The 20,491-nt window shown below is 45.0% G+C and overlaps 1 protein-coding gene across 3 annotated transcripts in view; it reads left to right on the top strand.

Annotated features, from left to right (window-relative positions):
• LOC141148139 (uncharacterized) overlaps positions 1-20,491 on the top strand; it is a 77,046-nt gene that overhangs the window by 46,963 nt on the left and 9,592 nt on the right. For all 3 annotated transcript variants that reach the window (XM_073635323.1, XM_073635324.1, XM_073635325.1), the window contains exons 3-8: positions 985-1,084; positions 8,002-8,079; positions 8,344-8,415; positions 8,901-9,042; positions 10,860-10,971; positions 14,862-14,977. In XM_073635323.1, coding sequence (XP_073491424.1) covers positions 985-1,084; positions 8,002-8,079; positions 8,344-8,415; positions 8,901-9,042; positions 10,860-10,971; positions 14,862-14,977 — 620 coding nt within the window. The remainder of the gene's footprint in view (positions 1-984; positions 1,085-8,001; positions 8,080-8,343; positions 8,416-8,900; positions 9,043-10,859; positions 10,972-14,861; positions 14,978-20,491) is intronic.

Here is a 20,491-nt window from a genome sequence, read left to right as displayed (position 1 = left end):
AACTACTGCAGGAAATCTCCCCATTGTGGGAGGGGCAGAGACACAAACTACTGCAGGGAATCTCCCCATTGTGGGAGGGGCAGAGACACAAACTACTGCAGGGAAATCTCCCCATTGTGGGAGGGGCAGAGGCACAAACTACTGCAGGAAATCTCACCATTGTGGGAGGGGCAGAGACACAAACTACTGCAGGGAAATCTCCACATTGTGGGAGGGGCAGAGATACAAACTACTGCAGAGAAATCTCCACATTGTGGGAGGGGCAGAGATACAAACTACTGCAGAGAAATCTCACCATTGTGGGAGGGGCAGAGACACAAACTACTGTAGGAAATCTCCCCATTGTGGGAGGGGCAGAGACACAAACTACTGCAGGGAAATCTCCACATTGTGGGAGGGGCAGAGACACAAACTACTGCAGGAAATCTCACCATTGTGGGAGGGGCAGAGACACAAACTACTGCAGGGAAATCTCCCCATTGTGGGAGGAGAAGAGACACAAGCTACTGCAGGAAATCTCCCCATTGTGGGAGGGGCAGAGACACAAACTACTGCAGGAAATCTCCCCATTGTGGGAGGGGCAGAGACACAAACTACTGCAGGAAATCTCCCCATTGTGGGAGGGGCAGAGATACAAACTACTGCAGAGAATCTCCCAATTGTGGGAGGGGCAGAGACACAAACTACTGCAGGAAATCTCCCCATTGTGGGAGGGGCAGAGACACAAACTACTGCAGGGAAATCTCCACATTGTGGGAGGGGCAGAGACACAAACTACTAGAGGGAAAATCTCACCTACTAGGGAGAAATGGTTCCTTTAAGCTCCACCAAAAATTACATTTTCCATTTTGGGTGAACTGAGCCCCTCCTGTAAAGACCTGAGATCTTCACACGACATTCAGAAATGAAGTGATATTTTAACTTTTTTGACTTTTGTGCAGCCTTCCATTAGTGATAAATTTGTTGACTGCCATTCTTCCCCAGGATGCATTGTGCCACCTTTCAGCATCAACTGTCCTCAGATGGCGAATGGGTCCGAGTCTCGGCGGAGTTCTCTGGAGTCATCAGAGGAAGAATTTCCCTGGTAAGGAGACTGTGTGGTTTCTGTTTTGTATGCCAAATATATCGGGAACCCTAGAGAGGCACCCCAATAATGTATCTATAAAAAACATAAACTCTACGCACCTACACCCCAATGATTGAGACTTGAAGGACGAAGGAAGACAACTGTGTCACCCCTCCTCCCCCCTCCAGGGTTATACACAGAATCCCTAATTCTATAGAAGAACATTCATTCACCAATTAATGATTTATTCCACACATCTTTTGCCGTGCCGCACTTACCAATTCATCAGTCCCTGTCCCCAGGACACAGTTCACCCTGCCCACAGTCTTAGGTCCACGCAGTGACTAGGCTGTCCCACTCATACCCTGCCCACTCACTAGAGTGGTCCACTCAAATCCTTTAGATATACAGGGACAGCACCCCCCCCCCCAACAATAATAATGAAGGTCGTATTGAGTCACTGCGCATTCATAGGGTGTCACTGCAATTCGGGGACATCATTCAGGACACGGCATCATCAGAACTGAGGTCCAAGATGCCACGCTATGACATACAGGTAAATATTTTACAGTACGTATGAGTAATACATGGCATAGACAATGCTGTAGGAAAATATAGACACAAAAGATGAGCCTCTGTTGGCATTCTGTGGACACCGCTGTATTACGTACGTGGAAAGCTATGTCCATGGGAATGTTCTGTAGACAATGCTGTAGCGAAACTTTAATCACATGTGAGAATAGAGAGGTTGAGTGTGAAAATATGAGTCTATTGCAATTTTATTGTATATGAGCATTCCATTGACAACACTGTAGGAGAATAGTAGATACATGGAAAGCCCAGTCTATGTGAATGTTCTGTAGACAAGGCTGTAGGAGAATATCAGATACATGGAAAGCCCAGTCTAAGTGAATGTGCCATAGACAAGGCTGTAGGAGAATAGTAGATACATGGAAAGCCCAGTCTAAGTGAATGTTCTGTAGACAAGGCTGTAGGAGAATACTAGATGCATGGAAAGCCCAGTCTATGTGAATGTTCTGTAGACAAGGCTGTAGGAGAATAGTAGATACATGGAAAGCCCAGTCTAAGTGAATGCTCTGTAGACAAGTTGTAGAAGAATAGTAGAAACATGGAAAGCCCAGTCTAAGTAAATGTTCTGTAGACAAGGCTGTAGGAGAATAGCAGACACATGGAAAGCCCAGTCTAAGTGAATGTTCTGTAGACAACACTGTAGGAGAATAGAAGATACATGGAGAGCCCAGTCTATGTGAATGTTCTGTAGACAAGGCTGTAGGAGAATAGCAGATGCATGGAAATCTAAGTCTATGTGAATGTTCTGTAGACAAGGCTGTAGGAGAATAATAGATACATGGAAAGCCCAGTCTAAGTGAATGTTCTGTAGACAAGGCTAAAGGAGAATAGTAGATACATGGAAAGCCCTGTCTAAGTGAATGTTCTGTAGACAAGGCTGTAGGAGAATAGTAGATACATGGAAAGCCCAGTCTATGTGAATGTTCTGTAGACAAAGCTGTAGGAGAATAGTAGATACATGGAAATCTAAGTCTATGTGAATGTTCTGTAGACAAGGCTGTAGGAGAATAGAAGATACATGGAGAGCCCAGTCTAAGTGAATGTTCTGTAGACAAGGCTGTAGGAGAATAGTAGATTCATGGAAAGCCCAGTCTAAGTGAATGTTCTGTAGACAAGGCTGTAGGAGAATATCAGATACATGGAAAGCCCAGTCTAAGTGAATGTTCTGTAGACAAGGTTGTAGGAGAATAGTAGATATATGGAAAGCCCAGTCTAAGTGAATGTTCTGTAGACAAGGCTGTAGGAGAATACTAGATACATGGAAAGCCAAGTCTATGTCAATGTTCTGTAGACAAGGCTGTAGGAGAATACTAGATACATGGAAAGCCAAGTCTATGTCAATGTTCTGTAGACAAGGCTGTAGGAGAATAGTAGAAACATGGAAAGCCCAGTCTAAGTGAATGTTCTGTAGACAAGGCTGTAGGAGAATAGCAGATGCATGGAAATCTAAGTCTAAGTGAATGTTCTGTAGACAAGGCTATAGGAGAATAGTAGATACATGGAAAGCCCAGTCTATGTGAATGTTCTGTAGACAAGGCTGTAGGAGAATAGTAGATGCATGGAAAGCCCAGTCTATGTGAATGTTCTGTAGACAAGGCTGTAGGAGAATAGTAGATACATGGAAAGCCCAGTCTATGTGAATGTTCTGTAGACAAAGCTGTAGGAGAATAGTAGATACATGGAAATCTAAGTCTATGTGAATGTTCTGTAGACAAGGCTGTAGGAGAATAGAAGATACATGGAGAGCCCAGTCTAAGTGAATATTCTGTAGACAAGGCTGTAGGAGAATAGTAGATTCATGGAAAGCCCAGTCTAAGTGAATGTTCTGTAGACAAGGCTGTAGGAGAATAGCAGATGCATGGAAAGCCCAGTCTAAGTGAATGTTCTGTAGACAAGGCTGTAGGAGAATAGAAGATACATGGAGAGCCCAGTTTAAGTGAATGTTCTGTAGACAAGGCTGTAGGAGAATAGCAGATGCATGGAAAGCCCAGTCTATGTGAATGTTCTGTAGACAAGGCTGTAGGAGAATAGTAGATACATGGAAAGCCCAGTCTAAGTGAATGTTCTGTAGACAACACTGTAGGAGAATAGAAGATACATGGAGAGCCCAGTCTATGTGAATGTTCTGTAGACAAGGCTGTAGGAGAATAGTAGATACATGGAAAGCCCAGTCTAAGTGAATGTTCTGTAGACAAGGCTGTAAGAGAATAGCAGATGCATGGAAATCTAAGTCTAAGTGAATGTTCTGTAGACAAGGCTGTAGGAGAATAGTAGATACATGGAAAGCCCAGTCTATGTGAATGTTCTATAGACAAAGCTGTAGGAGAATAGTAGATACATGGAAATCTAAGTCTATGTGAATGTTCTGTAGACAAGGCTGTAGGAGAATAGAAGATACATGGAGAGCCCAGTCTAAGTGAATGTTCTGTAGACAAGGTTGTAGGAGAATAGTAGATTCATGGAAAGCCCAGTCTAAGTGAATGTTCTGTAGACAAGGCTGTAGGAGAATAGCAGATACATGGAAAGCCCAGTCTAAGTGAATGTTCTGTAGACAAGGCTGTAGGAGAATAGCAGATACATGGAAAGCCCAGTCTATGTGAACGTTCCATAAACAATGCTGTAGGAGAATAGTAGACACATGGAAAGCTCAGCCTATGTTAGTATTCCATAGACAATGCTGTAAGAGAATAGTAGTTACATGTCTAAGTGAATGTTCTGTAGACAACACTGTAGGAGAATAGAAGATACATGGAGAGCCCAGTCTATGTGAATGTTCTGTAGACAAGGCTGTAGGAGAATAGCAGATGCATGGAAATCTAAGTCTATGTGAATGTTCTGTAGACAAGGCTGTAGGAGAATAATAGATACATGGAAAGCCCAGTCTAAGTGAATGTTCTGTAGACAAGGCTAAAGGAGAATAGTAGATACATGGAAAGCCCTGTCTAAGTGAATGTTCTGTAGACAAGGCTGTAGGAGAATAGTAGATACATGGAAAGCCCAGTCTATGTGAATGTTCTGTAGACAAAGCTGTAGGAGAATAGTAGATACATGGAAATCTAAGTCTATGTGAATGTTCTGTAGACAAGGCTGTAGGAGAATAGAAGATACATGGAGAGCCCAGTCTAAGTGAATGTTCTGTAGACAAGGCTGTAGGAGAATAGTAGATTCATGGAAAGCCCAGTCTAAGTGAATGTTCTGTAGACAAGGCTGTAGGAGAATATCAGATACATGGAAAGCCCAGTCTAAGTGAATGTTCTGTAGACAAGGTTGTAGGAGAATAGTAGATATATGGAAAGCCCAGTCTAAGTGAATGTTCTGTAGACAAGGCTGTAGGAGAATACTAGATACATGGAAAGCCAAGTCTATGTCAATGTTCTGTAGACAAGGCTGTAGGAGAATACTAGATACATGGAAAGCCAAGTCTATGTCAATGTTCTGTAGACAAGGCTGTAGGAGAATAGTAGAAACATGGAAAGCCCAGTCTAAGTGAATGTTCTGTAGACAAGGCTGTAGGAGAATAGCAGACACATGGAAAGCCCAGTCTAAGTGAATGTTCTGTAGACAACACTGTAGGAGAATAGAAGATACATGGAGAGCCCAGTCTATGTGAATGTTCTGTAGACAAGGCTGTAGGAGAATAGCAGATGCATGGAAATCTAAGTCTAAGTGAATGTTCTGTAGACAAGGCTATAGGAGAATAGTAGATACATGGAAAGCCCAGTCTATGTGAATGTTCTGTAGACAAGGCTGTAGGAGAATAGTAGATGCATGGAAAGCCCAGTCTATGTGAATGTTCTGTAGACAAGGCTGTAGGAGAATAGTAGATACATGGAAAGCCCAGTCTATGTGAATGTTCTGTAGACAAAGCTGTAGGAGAATAGTAGATACATGGAAATCTAAGTCTATGTGAATGTTCTGTAGACAAGGCTGTAGGAGAATAGAAGATACATGGAGAGCCCAGTCTAAGTGAATATTCTGTAGACAAGGCTGTAGGAGAATAGTAGATTCATGGAAAGCCCAGTCTAAGTGAATGTTCTGTAGACAAGGCTGTAGGAGAATAGAAGATACATGGAGAGCCCAGTCTAAGTGAATATTCTGTAGACAAGGCTGTAGGAGAATAGTAGATTCATGGAAAGCCCAGTCTAAGTGAATGTTCTGTAGACAAGGCTGTAGGAGAATAGCAGATGCATGGAAATCTAAGTCTAAGTGAATGTTTTGTAGACAAGGCTGTAGGAGAATAGTAGATACATGGAAAGCCCAGTCTAAGTGAATGTTCTGTAGACAACACTGTAGGAGAATAGAAGATACATGGAGAGCCCAGTCTATGTGAATGTTCTGTAGACAAGGCTGTAGGAGAATAGCAGATGCATGGAAATCTAAGTCTAAGTGAATGTTCTGTAGACAAGGCTGTAGGAGAATAGTAGATACATGGAAATCTAAGTCTAAGTGAATGTTCTGTAGACAAGGCTGTAGGAGAATAGTAGATACATGGAAATCTAAGTCTAAGTGAATGTTCTGTAGACAAGGCTGTAGGAGAATAGAAGATACATGGAGAGCCCAGTCTAAGTGAATGTTCTGTAGACAAGGCTGTAGGAGAATAGTAGATTCATGGAAAGCCCAGTCTAAGTGAATGTTCTGTAGACAAGGCTGTAGGAGAATAGCAGATGCATGGAAAGCCCAGTCTAAGTGAATGTTCTGTAGACAAGGCTGTAGGAGAATAGAAGATACATGGAGAGCCCAGTTTAAGTGAATGTTCTGTAGACAAGGCTGTAGGAGAATAGCAGATGCATGGAAAGCCCAGTCTAAGTGAATGTTCTGTAGACAAGGTTGTAGGAGAATAGAAGATACATGGAGAGCCCAGTCTAAGTGAATATTCTGTAGACAAGGCTGTAGGAGAATAGTAGATTCATGGAAAGCCCAGTCTAAGTGAATGTTCTGTAGACAAGGCTGTAGGAGAATAGCAGATGCATGGAAAGCCCAGTCTAAGTGAATGTTCTGTAGACAAGGCTGTAGGAGAATAGAAGATACATGGAGAGCCCAGTTTAAGTGAATGTTCTGTAGACAAGGCTGTAGGAGAATAGCAGATGCATGGAAAGCCCAGTCTAAGTGAATGTTCTGTAGACAAGGCTGTAGGAGAATAGTAGATACATGGAAAGCCTAGTCTAAGTGAATGTTCTGTAGACAACACTGTAGGAGAATAGAAGATACATGGAGAGCCCAGTCTATGTGAATGTTCTGTAGACAAGGCTGTAGGAGAATAGTAGATACATGGAAAGCCCAGTCTAAGTGAATGTTCTGTAGACAAGGCTGTAAGAGAATAGCAGATGCATGGAAATCTAAGTCTAAGTGAATGTTCTGTAGACAAGGCTGTAGGAGAATAGTAGATACATGGAAAGCCCAGTCTATGTGAATGTTCTATAGACAAAGCTGTAGGAGAATAGTAGATACATGGAAATCTAAGTCTATGTGAATGTTCTGTAGACAAGGCTGTAGGAGAATAGAAGATACATGGAGAGCCCAGTCTAAGTGAATGTTCTGTAGACAAGGTTGTAGGAGAATAGTAGATTCATGGAAAGCCCAGTCTAAGTGAATGTTCTGTAGACAAGGCTGTAGGAGAATAGCAGATACATGGAAAGCCCAGTCTAAGTGAATGTTCTGTAGACAAGGCTGTAGGAGAATAGCAGATACATGGAAAGCCCAGTCTATGTGAACGTTCCATAAACAATGCTGTAGGAGAATAGTAGACACATGGAAAGCTCAGCCTATGTTAGTATTCCATAGACAATGCTGTAAGAGAATAGTAGTTACATGGAAAGCTCAGACGATGTGAACCTTCCATAGACAATGCTGTAGGAGAATAGTAGTTACATGGAAAGCTCAGACGATGTGAACCTTCCATAGACAATGCTGTAGGAGAATAGCAGATACATGGAAAGCCTAGTCTAAGTGAATGTTCTGTAGACAAGGCTGTATGAGAATAATAGATACATGGAAATCTAAGTCTAAGTGAATGTTTTGAAGGAACATTCACAAGGCTGTAGGAGAATAGTAGATACATGGAAAGGTCAGACGATGTGAACCTTCCATAGACAATGCTGTAGGAGAACAGAAGACACATGCGAAGCCTAGTCTGTGCATTCTGTAGACAATGCTGTGGATTAATTGTGAAGACGTGAGCATAGAGAATATTGGGTATTGAGTAACTATGGGTCAAAGTCAATGTGATTCTATGTGAGCATTCTATAGACAATGCTGTAGGGTTATTGTAGACACGCACAATGCTGGCTCTATGTGACCATTCTGTAGATAACAGTGAATTCTGAACTGTGTGTATTCTTTGACAGAGTCAGATTGTCTACCCGAATGGAGGATCCAGCGACACCACAATCTTGGTAGACCTGCAGCCAGCCTCCCCAGACAAGGTAAAAAGTATTCCGGCATACAGTAATCAGGTATAAATAATGATGCTGCTACTCTAGATTCCACAGATATTCTTACCAGCCCTGTTAGGTTTATAAATGAGAACATAGAACCAGAACTGTATACAGAGATTGTGCTGCCGCCCTTCCTTCTCCTGCCACCCTAGGCACTGGCCAATTGAGCCCTCTCGCTAAATCTGCCCTGGTGTGGAATACAGGCCCAGATCTGGTCCAGACTTCTCTATTGATGGTTTCTTTTCTTTGCAGAACCTCAGCTGGTCCATCCGCACGCAAGACAGCGGGGGAGAAACATACAATCCATATGAAATACCCAATCAGGTGAGAGAGACCTCGTGTGACCTCAAATGTCCATCAAACGCAACCCAAATGGTGCAATGCCAGGTAGTGGTAAGGGGTGGAGCACACAACCTCACCCTAACTTAATTGTCACCCCTCAGTTCTATCGTGCTTAAAAATTGAAGAAAGATCTTGTGATGAAGTCAGTAGTGAAAATCGGTGATTGATCTTTAGTATGAAGCCTCTCCCAGTCTATGTACACATAAAACTCTTAATGGTGTCATTACCAGGAGGAGTAAATTCCAGAAAAGGAAAGACGTATCCACTCTGAACTCACACTTGTGGATGGCTGGTGGCATATTGTAACCTTTGGTGATGGCCCTACCGTAAACTACCAGCGACTGCCATGGCAAAGCCAGGAGATGGTGTCACCCTCCCAGCCTCCATTGTGTGGGAGGGGCAGAGACACAGAGAGTAGGGTGGAGAAATGAGACATAGACTATCATTCCCTTTTCTCCTCTCTCCAGGGAGGGAACTGGTCGTGGTGTGGCCCCCAGGTGTCCCAGCACTGCAGAGTCGGAGATCTGGTGGGTAAACATGGACCGATATCTCCACGCAACCGGCTGATGTTCACAGATAGCAACTTACCTCTGGCCGGAGACTTCACAGGTATCATCCTCAGAGACGGTCTGATTGGTCTTATAATGCCCGCACTTGGTGCAATTTAGTCATTTGCTTTCTTTGTTTCAGTCACTGCATCCATTTTATGTGACGATTGTCGTACAGTGGGGGAAAATAATGATTTGCTCCCCCGCAGATTGTGTAAGAAATGAAGGTCTATAATTTTCATTATAGGTGTATTTTATATAATAGAGACAGAATATCAACCAAAAATTCAGAAAAATCACACAATACAAATGTTATAAATGAAGCTGCAGTTCAGTAAATAAAATAAATATTTGATCCCCAAGCAAAACACCTTGTTGGTGATCACAGAGGTCAGACGTTTCTTGTAGTTGGTGACCAGGTTTGCACACATCTCAGGAGGGATTTTGCTTCACTCTTCTTTACAGATCTTCTCTAAATCCATGAAGTTTCTTGGCTGTCGCTTGGCAACTTGAAGTTTCAGCTCCCTCCATACATTTTCTATAGGATTAAGGTCTGGAGACCGGCTAGGCCACTCAATAACTTTAATGTGGTTCTTCTTGAGCCACTCCTTTGTTGCCTTGGCAGTATGTTTTGGGTCATTGTCATGCTGGAAGACCCATCCATGACCCATCTTCAGTGTTCTGGCTGAGGGGAGAAGGTTCTCATCCAAGATTTTACAATATATGGCCCCGTCCATTGGGCCCTCAATGCGGCAAAGTCGGTCTGTACCTTTAGCAGAGCAATAGCCCCAAAGCATCATGTTTCCACCTCCGTGTGTGACTGTAGGGATGGTGTTGTTAGGGTCATAGTCAGAATTTTTCTTTCTCCAAACCTGGCAAGTTGAGTTAATGTCAAAGAACTTAATTTTGGTCTCATCTGACCACAGCACTTTCTCCCCAATCCTTCTCTGAATCATTTAGATGTTCATTGGCAGACCTCAGATGGACCTGTACATGTGTCTTCTTGAGGAGGGGGCTCACTGTTTTTGGAGGAAGAAAAACTCTGAATATGACCCTAAGAACACCATCCCTACAGTCGAGCACGGAGGTGGAAACATTGTGCTTTGGGGCTGTTTCTCTGCTAAAGGTACAGGCCAACTTTGCCTTTGGATGAGCACATACTTCCCTCAGGCCGAACACAGAAGATGGGTCATGGATGGGTCTTCCAGCATGACAATGATCCAAAACACACCGCCAAGGCAACAAAGGAGTGGCCCAAGAAGAAGCACATTAAGGTCATTCAGTGGCCTAGCCAGTCTCCAGACCTTAATCCTATAGAAAATGTATGGAGGGAGGTGAAACTTCGAGTTGCCAAGAAACCTTAAGGATTTGGAGAAGATCTGTAAAGAAGAGAGGACCAAAATCCCTCCTGAGATGTGAGCAAACCTGATCACCAACTACAAGAAACGTCTGACCTCTGTGATCGCCAACAAGGGTTTCTCCACCAACTACTAAGTCATGTTTTTCTTAAGGATCAAATACTTATTTTACTCACTGAACTTCAGCTCCATTTATAACATTTGTATTGTATGATTTTTCTGGTTTTTTTGGTTGATATTCTGTCTCTATCATATAAAATACACCTATGATAAAAATGATAGACCCTTCATTTCTATGTAAGTGGGAAAAACTTACACAATCTGCAGGGGAGACGATCGGTATTTTCCCCACTGTATGTATAGATTTTTTCATCAGATCTGTATATTTGTTCATCCTGTTTGTATGATGGTTATCCATCGAACATTTCTCAGATTCATACAAGAGTGAGCAGCCCATATACTGGCAGAAATGTATTATTCTTATACAGCACTGTGTAACCCGTTCCCCATGTTGTATCAGTTGTCAGCAGGACTTTGGCACTGAGCTGGGACTCCCTGGAACTGTCCTCGATGCTCCTCCCCGATGTCTCCATCACGTCCCTCAAATTCCAAAAAGTCACACCTTTCGATAGGTGAGTCTGGATGAACCATGAGTGTAACATGCTGTCATAGTGTAGTGCTACCTTCGCATGAGCCGCTGGTAATTTGGGGTTCTCTGCTCTCGTCTAGCCCTGTGTAAGGCCTCACCCTCGCTGACACCACCGGAATACCTTGTCTGTGAGCCCCCCCAGCAGACACACAAGAATTGTATACAAACAGTCTGTATTATGGTGAAGTTGGGGCCCTTTAAAACCGTTGGTGCGCAAGGTGATGGGTATAAGTCAACAGGTAGGGAATAGCAGCAGTATATTATGAATGTTGGGCTTAGTAAAAGAACAAACTCCTTGAAGTAATATGTACAAAGAAAGGGGCAAGCCCAGATGCAGCAGCTGGGGCAGGGAGAGGGGCTAGGACGTTATAAGGCAGTAGCAGTTAGATATGAATTTCAAGAACAAAGTCAGCACTCTGGAATACAGAACAGACTTTTTGGCTATATAGGGCTCTTGGTGATTTGTGAGGCAGCAGGAGTAATGGGTCTCTGATTATGAAATGCAACAAGTGAATGAAACTTAGTAATGGATCCGGGTCTGTAAATCCCTAGTTACAGCCCAGGGATAGTTATGGTTCGTATCCTCTTCCACATCTCCCACATCTGCCCCGACTTTTTCCCAGGCTTTTCCTTATATCTGACTCCTCCTGCTCTCCTGTGTCCATGGGCATTGTAGTTACGGCCCTATATCTGATTCATTCCTCCTGCTCTCAGGCGTCCATGGGCATTGTAGTTATGGCCCAGGGATGGTTATGGTTTGTATCCTCTTCCACATCTGCCCCGACTTTTTCCTGGGCTTTTCCTTATATCTGACCCCTAGCTCTCAGGTATCCATGGGCATTGTAGTTATGGCCCAGGAATGGTTATGGTTCAAATCCTCTTCCACATCTCCTACATCTGCTCTGACTTTTCCTGGGCTTTTCCTTATAGCTGACCCCTCCATCTCTCAGGCGTCCATAGGTATTGTAGTTACAGCCCAGGGATAGTTATGGTTCGTATCCTCTTCCACATCTCCCACATCTGCCCCGACTTTTTCCCAGGCTTTTCCTTATATCTGACTCCTCCTGCTCTCCTGTGTCCATGGGCATTGTAGTTACGGCCCAGGGATAGTTACGGTTCAAATCCTCTTCCACATCTCTCACATCTGCCCCGACTCTTTCCAGGGCTTTTCCCTATATCTGATTCATTCCTCCTGCTCTCAGGCGTCCATGGGCATTGTAGTTATGGCCCAGGGATGGTTATGGTTTGTATCCTCTTCCACATCTGCCCCGACTTTTTCCTGGGCTTTTCCTTATATCTGACCCCTAGCTCTCAGGCGTCCATGGGCATTGTAGTTATGGCCCAGGAATGGTTTTAGTTTGAATCTTCTTCCACATCTCCTACATCTGCTCCAACTCTTTCCTGGCTTTTCTTTATTTCTGACCCCTCCTGCTCTCAGGTGTCCATGGGTATTGTAGTTATAGCCCAGGGATAGTTATGGTTCGAATACTCTTCCACATCTGCCCCGACTTTTTCCCAGGCTTTTTCCTATATCTGACTCCTCCTCCTCTCAGGTGTCCATGGTCATTGTAGTTATAGCCCAGGGATGGTTATGGTTCAAATCCTCTTCCACATCTCCCACATCTGCCCCAACTTTTTCCGGGGGTTTTCCTTATATCTGACCCCCTCCTGCTCTCAGGTGTCGATGGGCATTGTAGTTACAGCCCAGGGATGGTTATGGTTCAACTCTTCTACATCTTCCAGACTGCTCCTGTGTAAAGCCAGCCATAATTAAATAGTGCATAGCTGACCATCTTGTAAACAAAAAAGAGATCTGCAACCAGTAACATTGCCCGGTGTTCCAATAGATTGGTTATTTGTATCTTCCTGAGACAGAGAGGTGAATGATATGGTACCCAACAAGGACATTCTCTTTAGAGGTCTCAGCCATTCCTCCTGAACCTGCAATAATCCATAAATGTTAATTGTCCCAGATTTGCTGGGACAGTCTCACATCTTGGACCTAATCCTGATAATTCCGTGTGCCGCACCGTGAACTGGGATCACAGTGAGACTTTTATTTAAAGAAGAAGTACAGGCTAAGCTTGTTTGTCTGTACTTCTCCTGTGGATAACAGGAGTACACTTCGTTCTGAACTTCTGTGACCTGTCACAAAGCTGGTCCAGGCTGGGGAAAGGCGTGGGTGAAGTATGGGCAGGCCCACTCCTCTAAGGCTATGGTCTGGGTTGGACCACTGGTCACTGGGCGTGCCTTAATCAGACTGTGATTGGGGTTACCTGTGTTCTGTGTTCCGGGACTGAAATGTTGGTAAGTATGGCAATCAACTGTCATGATGGTCCACAAATTTTCCCCAAGAGAAAAAAACAGGACAGTAGTTGGGAATTGTTGATGACAAACACATGGATATTACCTAAAAAAAACCCCACAGTAATAAGAGCAAGTCACTGCCCACTGTGACCAATCACATTCCTTTACCTGGGTTCATAGAGGATAGCAGATGACACCTGATTGGTCACTGTGCTCAACATCTCACCCCACATTTATTTCTCAAGTATTTTTTTTAAGAAATGGCCGCAAAAGTATTTGGCGACCAATCCAAAAGGCAGTGGGCAATTGGTCTTTCTGCGTGAAGATATCAGCTGGTTATCAACATGTGGGTGACCTCAAGTGGCCCCCAATGATTCAGGAACTATATAGAGAATACATAAGAGGGGTAAGCAGGTGTAGAAATGAAAAGTTCTGAGTGAGCCGCAGACACAAGGCCAATGTCACTGGGTAAGAGCCAGGCACCGGGGGTTTAATAAATGAAATTTCAGCAAAAATTTGAATATTTCGGAAAATGTTGGAATTGGAGAGACTTCATTATCACCACTAGAGAATATAAACATCTGGAAAGACCCGGGAAAGGAACCATAATTTCATAATTTGATAATATTAAGTCACGGTGCTGGAAGACCACCTTGAATAGTAGTTTTACACCCCAGATTTCCAGATATTTTGAATAGTGGAGTTTTTTGGGGCTCTGAAAAAAAAGAGTCATTTGGGAGGAAAATTGCTGGTGTTCCATGTATTTTGATTCATTTGGTTTTATGTAATTGTTATGAGCATTGTTCTGTTTCAAACACCACTTTATTCGTTGACATACCTCCCTTAGGCCTTGGTCCATCCAGCCAGTATGGTCAACTGCTGAATAAGCACTCTCCACAGACAGCTTAACTCTCCAAAAAGACATGGCAGTTTAATCCAATGTAGTTTTACATGGATGTGGATGTACAATATATGAATGGATCTCACCTGATTCGTCTTGCTCCATTCTGACTCTCCCTACTCTCTTACTCTCACCCATCAAATCAAAGAGACAATGATCTTCTAAGCCTTGTTCCCACCGTGAAGGCTGGTAACTAACTGAAGAAACATGGAGAAGAAGGGAGAGGGTCTATCTATAGACTAAACCAACTAACCCAAACACACAGGTCAACTGGATTGTACCACTTCAGGAATACAATAAAGAAATTGTAGTTACAGTGGGTTACCACTAGATGTCAGCACAAACAATTGTATACATTACATGATGGAATCCAATGCAATGGTGATGGATACAGGACAAGTGTTCCAAATCAAGAGTGTAGATTTCATACTGATAAAGTGGTAATTAAAAAAACAAAAAATATTATAATATTAAAGTGACCTTCAGAAGAAGGTCTTGTGACTGAACCCTGTTCTAGTCATGAACTGGTTAAGCTTTTATGAGGCTGGTCAAAGCCATGATTCAAAATTTCCAGAATCCCCCCAAAAGTTGAACAGTATCTCCAGGGTTCCTTTAGTGTGATTCTTGTCATTGCCTCAGACTGATTGTAAGACATTTCCTTTCAGGTCAGCCCTGCGGGGCGCGGTGTCCGCAGCTCTGGGCGTTCCTCTCTGGAAGGTGACAGTCTTACCTCAGACCACGGAAGAGGACTCTTGTCTACGGGTGCAATTTTTTGTCATCGGTAAACTCATTCATCCAGATTGTCTTGGTCAAACTAAAAAAACGAAATATTCAAAAATGTCTGTCCCTCCTGACGCTCTCTCTTCTGTCTCCCCTGACTCTCTATCTTGGCTCTTTTTTATGGCTCTCTCTTTATCTTACTGTATATCTCCTGGTCTCTCTCCTTACTCTCCTATCTGGATTCTCTCTCCTGGCTCTCTTTCTTTTGTCTCTCTCTCTTGGCTCTTTCTCCGATATCTTATGGATCCCTCTCGTATATCTCCTGGCTCTCTCCTTGCTCTCTCCCCAGTCTCTCCTGAATCTGTCTCCTGGCTCTCTCAGCCTTGACTATCTTTTTCTCTCTCTTGGCTTTCTCTCTTGACTCTCTTACCTGACTCTCTGTCTCCTTTCTTTCCTGGCTCTTTCTCCTGACTCTCTCTCCCCTCTCTTCTCTCTCACTCTCTCCTGTCTCTTCCTCTTGGCTCTCTCTCCACTCTCTCCTAGTTCTCCCCTCTTGATTTTCTCTCTCTTGGCTCCCTCTCCTGACTCTCCAGTCTATCCTTTGTCTCTCTCTCTCTCTCTCTCTCTCTCCTGATTCTCTCTCCAGGCTCTCTCTCCTGTCTCTTTCTCTCTCCAGGCCTCTCTCCTGGCTCTCTCTCCTAACTCTCTCCTCTGACTCTCTCCAAGCTCTTTCTCCTGTTTCTCTTCTGGCTCTCTCTCTTCTGATTCTCTCTCTCTCCTGGCTCTCTCCAGACTCTCTCCTGGCTCTCTCTCCTGACTCTCTTGGCTCTCTCTCGTGACGCTCTTGTCTCTCTCTCTCGTGACTTTTTCTCCAGGCTCTCTCTCTTGGCTCTCCCTTCTGTCTCTCTCTTGGCTTTCCTTCCTGACTCTCTCCTGGCTCTCTCTCCTGTCACTATCGCTCCTGACTCTCTCTCCAGGCTCTCTCTCCTGACTCTCCTGGTTCTCTCTCCTGGCTCTCACTCTCCTGACTCTCTCTCCTGGCTCTTTCTCCAGGCTCTCTCTCCTGACTCTCCTGGCTCTCTCCTGACTCTCTCCTGACTCTCTCTCTCTCTCTCCTGGCTCTCTCTTTTTCCCGTTTTTCTCTCTCCCATCTCTCTCTCTCTTGACTCTCCTGGCTCTCTTTTGTTTCTCTCTTCTGTTTCTCCTGACTCTCTCTCATGTCTCCTTGCTGTCTGTCCTTACTCTCTCTCCTTATCTCTCCTGTCTCTCCCGGGTGTCTCTCCTGGATCGCTCTCTTGGCTCTCTCCTGTCTCTCTCTCTCCTGACACTCTTCCTCCTGGCTCTCTCTCCTGGTTCTTTCTCTCCTGCCTCTCTCTCTCTGCTTTCTCTCCTGCCTCTCTCTCTCTGCTTTCTCTCCTGCCTCTCTCTCTCTACTTTCTCTCCTGGCTCTCTCTCTCTCCTGGCTTTCTCCAGGCTGTCTATCCTGGCTCTTTCCCCTGGCTCTATCTCTCAACTCTATCTGCAGGCTCTCTCTCTCTCTCTCTCGACTCTACTTGCTCTTTCCTGCATCTCTCTCCTGACTCTCTCTCTCTCTCTTGACTCTCTCTCTCCTGACTCTCTCTCTCCTGACTCTCTCTCTCTTGACACTCTCTCTCTCTCCTGACTCTCTCTCTTTCGACTCTCCTGGATCTCTCCTGACTCTCTCTCTAGGCTCTCTCTCCTGACTCTCCTAGCTCTCTCCTGCCTCTCTCTTGACTCTCCTGTCTCTCTCCTGACTCTCTCTCCTGAAACTCTCTCTCTCTCTCCTGGCTCTCTCATTACTCTCTCTTCAGACTCTCTCTCTGCTTACACTATCTCCTGAAACTCTCTCTCTTGGCTCAGGGTGTACACAGGTAATACTGGACACAGTCCATAGAAATGGAAATATTATGATCTCAGCAGACCCAATGAATGGACAATCATGAATCTTATTATCTCAGGTGGAGGTAAAGGGTATACCCTGAAAATACCAGGCACAACCCCTAGGGAAGGACCCATCCCTACCCTGTCCTTGAGGTATGCGGTGGATTGTTACTCGGATTGGCCACATATCTTTTTTTTTTTTAAGAATATAAAAAAAGATTGTCTTGTGTTCCCAGCATTTATCTCAGCAGGCATTCAGCTTAGAACTGCAAGGAGTTAAATTTCATGTAACAGAAGATCTTAACAAAGAGAAGTTCAGCAACTCCTTCACTTCAATTCCTATAAAGGGGAAGTAAACAAGTCTTTACATTGTGGTCTAAATTATTGGGTGTATTCTTGTTTTAGAAACCTTAATTCTCCTTATATGTGTAATTATATCTGCACATGCAGCATGTAAGCCATGATTACAAAAGAAGACCTTCAATGTCAGTCCAGTGGGGTCATAGATGAAGTTAAGGGGAACCAACACCCATCTCCCTAATTTAGACCCATATGCATAAACTGGGAGCTTCCAGGGCCACACATTCAGCCAGGGCCTCCAAGCTACACTGTCCACAGTACCATCCCTGAGAGGGAGACTAAGCCCCATCTCTCTGTGGACAAGGACCAGCCTTTCCCCTGGGGACTGACTTACACCTTCTCCCAGGAGGGTTCACATATTCTTCTCCTGCAGTCCAATCTTCTCTCACTTTTTTCCAGGGCCTAGAACCCTGGGGACATCATTCCCTCTTCTAGGTAGGATTCACTCATGCAGCCTCTTCATATCACACCCAATGCCTCGCCTTCCGGCATTTCCTTCACTGCATCTCCACAGATTCTTCATTAAATTATCTGGGGGTAATGGAGACCACTCATCTGCATGCTTAAGAATTTTACAGAAGAGACTTGTCATATATACTGTAGAACCACAGAAAATCTCCATTATAAGATCAGCTGCTCGTTTCAAGGTTACTCATAGCTGGTTAATGCTCTTTTTTGCTGTATAATAGTCCATTGAGCCAGAGTCCCTCACATTCTTCCCCAGTCCCTGGATCTCCCTAGAGGAACAACATCCTGTACTCCCTCTGGATAGGGGAACTCCATCCTGGGCTCTCATAGAAGGTCTAAGTCATCTCTTGCCATCAGTAAAGCAATGTTACTTGACTGCCTCTGTAGAATGACCTTCACACTTCAACAAAAGGTTCCCCTTTTGGTTCTTGGGGGATGCTTTCTACCAGTCATGTTATGGTGGGAAATAGGGTGATGTTTCCTATGGAACTTTCTCACATCATTACATATAGCTATATCTGTTCTTTGCTTACACAAGGCATCTGTTCCTGCTGATCCTGAAAAATTAACACAGTTTTCCAGACAACGTTCTTTCCCTGTTCCTAAGGCTAGGTGCTTGCTCAAGCTAAGTCACTTCAGCACAACTGACCAGCCATACCATCTCCCAGAATTCTTATACCACTCTCCCTGCACTTTTCAGAGGAGCATCCCTTCTCCACTTTACAGAGCTTCATCAGCGGATCTCCTAACATTTCTATACCACTTTACTACTCTTTCCAGAGAAGCACGCCTCTTCAAAGTTCCATCATTCTACCTCATTGTCCAGCAGAGAAGATGTTATCACTCTACCTACTCTTTCCAGAGAAGTGTGCCTCCTCCACTCTCCAGAGCTTCATCAGCAGATTCACTAGAAATTATATAGCACTTTACCATTCTTTTAAGAGGAGCGCACCTCCCCCACTCGCCAGAGCATATTCAGCAGATCTCCTAGCACTTCTATACCACTTTACCACTCTTTCCATCTAAATGCGCCTCCTCCACTCACCAGAGCTCCATCACTCTATCTCCCTTGTCCAACAGAGAAGACGTCTTCACTCTACCTGCTCTTTCCAGAGGAGCGTACCTCCTCCACTCGCCAGAGCTCCATCACTCTACCTCCCTTGTCTAGCAGTGAAGACGTCATTACTCTACCTGCTCTTTCCAGAGGAGCGTGCCTCCTCTACTCGCCAGAGCTCCATCACTCTACCTCCCTTGTCCAGCAGAGAAGACGTCTTCACTCTATCTGCTCTTTCCAGAGGAGTGTGCCTCCTCCACTCGCCAGAGCTCCATCGCTCTACCTCCCTAGTCTAGCAGTGAAGATGTCATCACTCTACCTGCTCTTTCCAGAGGAGTGTGCCTCCTCCACTCTCCAGAGCTCCATCACTCTACCTCCCTTGTCTAGCAGAGAAGACGTCATCACTCTACCTGCTCTTTCCAGAGGAGCGTGCCTCCTCCACTCACCAGAGCTCCATCACTCTACCTCCCTTGTCCAGCAGAGAAGACGTCTTCACTCTATCTGCTCTTTCCAGAGGAGTGTGCCTCCTCCACTCGCCAGAGCTCCATCGCTCTACCTCCCTAGTCTAGCAGTGAAGATGTCATCACTCTACCTGCTCTTTCCAGAGGAGTGTGCCTCCTCCACTCTCCAGAGCTCCATCACTCTACCTCCCTTGTCTAGCAGAGAAGACGTCATCACTCTACCTGCTCTTTCCAGAGGAGTGTGCCTCCTCCACTCTCCAGAGCTCCATCACTCTACCTTCCTAGTCTAGCAGTGAAGACGTCATCACTCTACCTGCTCTTTCCAGAGGAGCGTGCCTCCTCCACTCTCCAGAGCTCCATCACTCTACCTCCCTAGTCTAGCAGTGAAGACGTCATCACTCTACCTGCTCTTTCCAGAGGAGCGTGCCTCCTCCACTCTCCAGAGCTCCATCACTCTACCTCCCTAGTCTAGCAGTGAAGACGTCATCACTCTACCTGCTCTTTCCAGAGGAGTGTGCCTCCTCCACTCTCCAGAGCTCCATCACTCTACCTCCCTAGTCTAGCAGAGAAGACATCTTCACTCTACCTGCTCTTTCCAGAGGCGTGTGCCTCCTCCACTCTCCAGAGCTCCATCACTCTACCTTCCTAGTCTAGCAGTGAAGACGTCATCACTCTACCTGCTCTTTCCAGAGGAGTGTGCCTCCTCCACTCTCCAGAGCTCCATCACTCTACCTCCCTTGTCTAGCAGAGAAGACGTCATCACTCTACCTGCTCTTTCCAGAGGAGTGTGCCTCCTCCACTCTCCAGAGCTCCATCACTCTACCTTCCTAGTCTAGCAGTGAAGACGTCATCACTCTACCTGCTCTTTCCAGAGGAGCGTGCCTCCTCCACTCTCCAGAGCTCCATCACTCTACCTCCCTAGTCTAGCAGTGAAGACGTCATCACTCTACCTGCTCTTTCCAGAGGAGCGTGCCTCCTCCACTCTCCAGAGCTCCATCACTCTACCTCCCTAGTCTAGCAGAGAAGACATCTTCACTCTACCTGCTCTTTCCAGAGGCGTGTGCCTCCTCCACTCTCCAGAGCTCCATCACTCTAGCTCCCTAGTCTAGCAGTGAAGACGTCATCACTCTACCTGCTCTTTCCAGAGGAGCGTGCCTCCTCCACTCTCCAGAGCTTCATTAGTTAAGCATACTGTTAGCACTCTACCTGCTCATTGAAGAGGGGCACGATTATACCACTCTCCTCCAGACCTCTATCATTCTACCCCCTCTATCCAACAATATGCACTTCCATCGCTGCATTCTTCAAAGGAGCGCATCTATGCCACTCT

This window comes from Aquarana catesbeiana, linkage group LG06 (genome assembly GCF_042186555.1).
Source record: "Aquarana catesbeiana isolate 2022-GZ linkage group LG06, ASM4218655v1, whole genome shotgun sequence".
NCBI classification, from domain to species: Eukaryota; Metazoa; Chordata; class Amphibia; order Anura; family Ranidae; genus Aquarana; species Aquarana catesbeiana.
Note: the sequence above shows the minus strand (reverse complement) of the source record. Positions and strands in the feature narration are given on the sequence as shown.